The 7411-nt window shown below is 32.6% G+C and overlaps 1 protein-coding gene across 1 annotated transcript; it reads left to right on the top strand.

Annotated features, from left to right (window-relative positions):
- Positions 1–3064: 3064 nt before the first annotated feature.
- On the top strand, positions 3065–3901 carry LOC149538134 (uncharacterized). The gene is made up of 2 exons (XM_089802422.1): positions 3065–3145; positions 3332–3901. The coding sequence occupies exons 1-2, from the start codon at positions 3065–3067 to the stop codon at positions 3899–3901; spliced, it is 651 nt and encodes a 216-aa protein (XP_089658548.1).
- The last annotated feature ends 3510 nt before the right edge of the window (positions 3902–7411 follow it).

Here is a 7411-nt window from a genome sequence, read left to right as displayed (position 1 = left end):
CTAGTTTACCTCTTAAGTACTCAAAATTATCCTTAGGTAATGGATTGGTTAAGATATCAACAATCTGATCTTTAGATTTCACATATTTCATCTTTACTTTTTTCTCCTAAACTTGTTCTCTCAAATAGTTATACTTGATTGATATATATTTTTTTCTTGGAATGCATCATAGGGTTCTTCAAAAAATTTATAGTATTGGTATTATAACAGTATATTGTCATAGGACATTTACTTCATCTTGTATCACTTCAAGTAATTATTTGATTTACATATTTAGCTTCAACAGTAGACTATGAAATACAACTTTTCTTTTTTCTTATCCATGTCACCAAGCTTTCTCCTAAGAATAAAGCTCCTCCACTAGTTTTTTTTGACATTTACATGACCTTCCCAATTAGCATCAATATACACTTTCAGTTCAAAATATCCTTTCTTTTTATCCCATAAATCATAATCCTTGATTCCTTTTAGATATCTAAAAGTTCTCTTCACACAGTCATATGTGTCTCTTTAGGATTAGAAGAAAGTATTTCCATAATACCAACAACATGAGAAATGTTAGGTTTACTATGTCTCACATACTATAGCATACCAATAATTGAAATGTATGGTGCTTCATTTACCTCAGTAAAGTCACCTTCCTTTGATTAATTGTATCCAGTTATCATCAATGTAACAATAGGTCTTGAGTCTTCCATCCCAAACATATTTAGGGTATCCTTAATATAATTTGACTATGCTATGTATATCCCATCCATAGTCTGTTGAACTTGTAATCCAATGAAGAATTTGATCTCACCTATCATTGCCATTTTAAATTCCTTTCTCATTTCATAAGAAAATGATCTACATGTTACGAAATATGATATCATCAACAAATATTTCGGCTAATAATAACTTTTCTTCACATTCACTTTTCAAGTATAAGTTATTGTTTTCACTAGTTCTAGTGAAGACAACTCTCATAAGATATGAGTGCATTCTTTCATACCATGCTCGATGTGCCTATTTCAAACCATACAGTGCCTTGTGCAATTTGCATACCATTTTATTCTTGTCTTGGTTAACAAGTCCTTTTGGTTGTTCAATGTACACATCCTCTTCTAGTATTCCATTCATAAATGTAGACTTAACATCCATTTGATATACTTTGAATCCTTTATAAAAATCATATGCAATTAAAATGATCTCACCTTCTAGTCTATCAATAGGGGAAAATGTCTCACCATAATCAAAGCCTTCCTTCTGAGCATATCCTATACACACTAGCCTTTATTTTCTCCTTATCACATCTTCATTCTAATTTAGCTTATTCCTAAAAAATCCATTTAGTACCAATAATGTTTTTAGCCTTAGATCTTTATACCAATGACCAAGTATTTTTATTTTCAATCTAATCAATCTCTTATTTCATTGCATTCATACAATCTTCATTTTACAATATATCCTTGACTAATCTTGGCTCAGATTCATAAATTAAACATGTATTGTCTCTTAACTTACTTCTTGTCATGACTCTTGCATCTTTTTTTCCAATTATTTAAATTTTGAATGTTTCCTTCTAACATACTTTGCTAAGACAAACTTGATTCTCTTTTCTTCAACATTTTCTTCACTCGGTGGGGTTTCAACTAGATCCTCAATTCCAGCTTGTTTTATCTTGGGTAAAGTGTTAGGAACTCCTTCTTAAACATATGAAAACCTTTGATAGTCTTCAAGTTTATTTTTCATCTATTCTTCATTCTTATCTGCAAACTTGTCAACCCTTACATTTTCACTTTCCACAATTTTGTTTGTATCATTATTCAAACATTTACATTTTCACTTTCCACAATTTTGTTCAGAGTGTAAAAAAAAATACTAATGGATTACCTCCAAAACATTTGTGCAACTTTCTGCTTAATTAACAATGTTCTACCATAGTGAACTATAGATTTTTCCTTCTTTCATCTATTTCATTTTGTTGTGGAGTTCTTGCTACAAATGGTTGTCTTTTGATTCCATTCTCATTGTAGAAGATAATCAATTCATTATAAATAAATTCACCTCCTCTATCAGATCTTAAGCACTTTAGTTGCTTACTTGTTTCCTTATCAACTCTTGTCTTATACCATTTAAACATTTGGAATGCATCATATTTCTCTTTCAAAAACATTACAAGCATCATCCTAGATAAGTCATCAACAACAAAATTGAAATATCAATCGCCATAATAGATTTGTATTCTCATAGGACCAAAAAGATTAGTATGAACTAAATCTAGTATATAATTAGATGAAAAATACTTACTTAAAAATTTTGAATTTTTCATCTTACCAATCTAATATTCCTTACACATAATTTTTTCAAGCTTTCTTAATCTCAATAAACCTCTAGCTCTTTACTTCTTACTAATCTTGATTGAGTTATCAAAGTTTTCATGACATAACCTTTTATGCCATAACCAAGAATCCTCATTCCTTGCTTCAATTCTTGAAATAAGACATTTATTTACAATAAAATTCAAATAGAATGAGTTACCTTTAGATTGTTCACGAGTACAAATCAATTTTCTTGCAACATCATAGGTTTTCACCTTTTGGTCTTGAAAATTCCATTCAGTGACTTGTGTTATCCAATTGTGCCACACTCAAAAAGTTGTATTTTAGTCCTTGAACCCAATAATAATTATAACACTTAATCTTTGCATTCATAACAATGGATTCGTTTTATTTGAAAAAACATGGAGCATCATTTCCAAGTCTAACACATCCTCCATCAAACTCTTCTATGTTTTCAAAATTGTCGACATCACCAGTCATATGATGTGAACAACCACTATCAATAATCCATGTATCAGTTTTATCAACTTGATAAATACATTATTTCTCATCTTCATACATTTCTTCTTCTTAATAATCCTTCATATAAACATAGAGTACTTCCTCACCTTATTCTATGTCATCAGATTCATCATCACTTTGGCCTTCCTTGGCTAGGTAACATGATTAAAGGCTATGGGCTTGAAAAACTTAAGGAGTTTCACAAGCACATCAACAACTTGGTCCCTAGCATATCATTTACCATGGAGCTAGAGTCAGACAACCGTTTATCCTTTCTTGATGTTCTTCTCATCAGGAAGCGGGATGGCACCTTTGGTAGGCAGGTTTATCGTAAATCCACCCACACTGACTTATATCTCCACTCTTCTTCCTAGCACCACCCCAGCCATAAAGCCAACATCCTTAGAACCCTTTCCTTGAGAGCCTTCAAAATATGTGATGAAGAACACTTAGATAGTGAGTTATCTCATCTTTGTCAAGTCTTCTCCTTGAATGGATATCCGTGCAAGCAAATTTCTAGGGCTCTTCGCCAGGCCAAATCCTTCTTCCTTTCTAGCTCTAGGCCTACCCCGTCCGCGAACCTCCCCGCTCTGCATGTTTCCATTCCTTTTGTGGATGGCATCTCCCAAAAGATTGCCAAAATCTTAACAAAAAGGGGCCTCCGAGTTGCTTTTAAACCCCTTTCAAAGTTAAGTAATCTTGTCCCGCAGCTCAAGGACTCCAAAGACTCATTTCTTGACTCAGGAGTCTACAAGATTGTGTGCTCATGTGGCACCCCCTACATTGGAGAAACTGGTCGTTCTTTTCGTACCAGGATACGTGAGCACGGGGCAGACATCATGCATGATAGGGTCCAAAAATCAGCCTTAGCAAAGCACTCTGTCACCACCAAACATCACATTTGTTTGGAGCAAGCGCAAATCCTTTGTAAAGAGAGCAATTATTTCAACAGAAAGATCAAAGAAGCCATTGAAATTAGCCACCACCCCCTCAACCTTAATCGAGATGATGGGTGGTCCTTGAACCCCTCGTGGCAACCTTTGCTTCGCTCACTCGATTGCCGGCAACAGCATGGATAGCCCCCTCCCCTGTCTGTGGTTTGGTGTCCTTGTTCGTTGGCTCTTCTTTGTCTTGTTTTTTCTTTGTTTTTTCTTCTTCCTTTCTGTCCTCTTCTTTTCTGTCTCTTGGTTGTTTCTTTTCACGTGCGGCTTGCTTTTCTTTATGTTTTTGGTCTTCTAATTTTATTATTTTTTCTAAGTTTTTTAATTTTATTAATTTATTCATTAATTATTTTTAATATTTAGTATTTTTATTGTTTTTATGTTCTTATTTTTTGCTTTCATTTATTTTTTCTCGTGTTCTTTTGCGATCTCTCCTTTATATATATATATATATATATATATATATATATATATATATATATATATATATATATATATACATTTGGTTCTTTTATTTTTATTTTTAGATTGATTTAATTTATTTTTTTCAATTATTTATGTTTATTTTTAATTTTCTCTTGTGTCGGGTGGGTCTTGTTTTTGGGAGACCTTTTGCATTTGTTCCTTTTTTTATATATTTTTATCTTTTATTTTCATTCTCTAATTTTCTTTTATTTTTATTATTTCATATATATATATATATATATATATAATTTATATATATATATTCATTGTGCATATATATTTTAGGCATACATATACTATTATATTAGGATATATTTGCACAGGTCGTCTTATATATATATATATATACTATTTCTTAATTCATATATATAGTTATATACCATATACGTTCGTTATCTTATATTAAAAATGTCTTATATATATATATACTCTCTCTTTTTCTCAGTTATTTCTTTACTCTTCCCTCTTTCTTTTGTTTCTTCTATCTTGTTTTTTTCTTCTCTTGTCCCCCTTTTTAAATTTTTTTTTCTTTCTTTTCATTTCCTTCTTCCTCTGCCTCGTGTTGTGTGCTCCTCCTCCCCCTCTCTTCTTTCTTTTTATTCTGCTTGGCTTGGCTAGTCTGCATACTTTTTACTTCCTTCTCTCATCCTGATGATGGATCACAGAGTGTGATCTGAAACGTTGATGATAAAAAAACTTACACAATCGAATCCAGAAGCAACATCATCATTAACAATGGATTGTGGAAACTTGATATTATTAAATGATTAAAGGCATCAATTTTCCATAATCCATCATATATTAAGATATAGTTTATGGAATAGATTGTGTTAGATAAAAAAATTCAACATAATAAATTCCATAAATTATAACTTACTATATGTAACATGATTTCTTTCCTTTGTCCTTGTCATCTCTAAACTTTTGGTATTGGTTCTCCTTTTTTTCATTGCTATCATTACCAGGACACCTAGATGCAATATAACCAATCCTACTGTAATTGAAACATTTCAATGCTTCTAGTTCTTCTTCTTCTTTCTCCTTAGATATTATGTTGTCATAATCACTTCCACCTGAGCTATGAAAAACTCCTTCACTTTCTTTCCTTGAACTACCAATTTTTAGAAATTTCTTGAAATTAGTTTCTATCTTTAGTACATTATTATCAAAATTATTAAGCTCAATTGTAGTCATGCTACCAATAAAAGCATAAAGGGTAAAAACATTACTAGGTATGGATATCAATTCCTAAACAATAAAAACTCTAATAGCATCTATAGGTAGGAGAGTTCAAAGAAATTTTCTTACTACATTTTATTCACTTATGATTCCACCAACTCCTTTAATAGCAATAATAACTTGATTGTATTTTTGTATTGCACAATGTTCTCACCTTCTTGCATTCTCATCTGATTAAAATTTTCTTTGAGACTCTCAGCCTTCACCCTTATTACTTTTGAGAATTGTATCTCAACCTTGCAAGCTTTTTTCTGGAAAATTGTAGAAAATTCTAGAATTTGTTTCTGGTAGTTTTCCACATGTTTATGAGTTGGAAAAAGGTGTATAAGTTGTTAAAAATGTGTGTTGTCCCTAGTACAATATAGGAGGGCTATTTTTAGAGTATAAACAACTCATTATATGACTTTTATGGAGGTCTAAACTAGAAGACAAAATTATGGACGAAAATGCTATTCTTGGAGTTACAAATGACAAGTGGGCAACATGTGGCATGGTTGTTTTGCCCATGGTTTTGGCCCATGGTTTTGTAAGACCAAAAATGGTTTCCAAGTTGTAAATCACTATAAAAGGAGGGCTTGGTCAAGTTCTATTTGCAAGACTAGGTGCTAGAAGGAGTCTTTGAGTCTGAGTCTAAGTTTGAGTTGTGGTGATACACTCCTGTAAGAACTTGCATTGCAAGTGTATTGTAATATTCTTAATTTGAGAATACAATGTGCAGGTTTTGGAGGGTGGGGTTTTTCTCCTAGAAGGGTTTCCCCATGGTAATCATTGTGTTATGAGTTCACTATTATTTTAATTATATTATTATGCATTTCTTGAGATCTCTGCAATAGTTAGTTGAATTTTCATAATCATCATCTCAAGATTAGTGTAGGAAGCGATTCCATGCTCCTTTGCTTCCTTAAAAGTGGTATCAGAGCTTGGCTAGTTTTGGTTCTATTTGATGGATACCAAGTTTTTTGAGCTAATTAAAGTTTGAGTGGGAGCTTATGTAGAGGTTTTCATTTTTGTGTTGCAGGATTGCAAAGATGACAAGAATATTAGGGAGGATTGATGTAGAGAAGTTTTATGGCACAAACTTTGAGATGTGGAAGCTAAAGATGGAAGATCTATTGAATGATTGAGATCAATGGGGTGCAATTGATGAGAATAAGTTGAGGCCCATGGATCCAACTTTAGCCACATAGTATGATGTGATAGACAAAAAAGCTAAAGGTCTCATTAGATTGTGTCTTGTAGACTTAATTCTAATTAATGTCCATGAATAACCTACTGCAAAGAAGCTTTGGAAGAAGCTAAGTGAGATCTATCAAGAAAAATAATTTGTAAACAAGATTTTCTTGAGGAAGAAGTTGTATTCCTTGAGAATGGAAGAAGGTGGACATATTTCTGACCGTCCTGAAAGTTTTAATATATTGGTGACTCAGTTGACCTCAGTTGCGGTGTCTATGGATGAAGAAGAAAGGTGTCAAATCTTGATATGTTCATTGCCAAACTCATGGGACAGCCTTGTCATAGCCATAGGGAGCACTTTGGTTGTCTTGAAGATGAAGGATGTTGTTGGTTCTCTACTTTCTAAGGAGATGAGAAAGAAGGTCTCTCTGAATGCCAAAGAGGCTTTGAGTGTTAAAGGAAGACCAAAAGAAAAAGGCAAGAATGAAAAGTAGCATGGCCATTCTAAGCCCAAGAATAAGGGGAGATCAAAATCTCCTAGTAAGTCCAAGGTGATCTGTTGGAATGATGGAAAACCTAGACACTTCCGAAAGGAATGCAAAGAGGACAAAAAGAAAAAGAAGTAAGATTCTAATTCTTAATCTAAGAAGGAAGATGGAGATGTTTACATCACATCCTTGGCCACTCATATAGGTGAAAATGCATGGTTGATAGACTCAAGTGCATCTTTTCACATGACTCTTAATAGAAACTAGTTTAGTAAGTATGAAA

This window comes from Cupressus sempervirens, chromosome 9 (assembly GCF_028749045.1).
Source record: "Cupressus sempervirens isolate cs-2001-9-10 chromosome 9, ASM2874904v1, whole genome shotgun sequence".
In the NCBI taxonomy this organism is placed as follows: Eukaryota; Viridiplantae; Streptophyta; class Pinopsida; order Cupressales; family Cupressaceae; genus Cupressus; species Cupressus sempervirens.
This window is presented reverse-complemented; position numbering and strand designations above follow the sequence as displayed.

Bases quoted from the DNA above. Each gene is read 5' to 3' on its own strand.
- LOC149538134 (XM_089802422.1), top strand. From the start codon at position 3,065: ATGGAGCTAGAGTCAGACAACCGTTTATCCTTTCTTGATGTTCTTCTC. The intron at 3,146-3,331 runs GTTTATCGTAAA...TATCCGTGCAAG, and splicing joins ATGGCACCTTTGGTAGGCAG to CAAATTTCTAGGGCTCTTCG.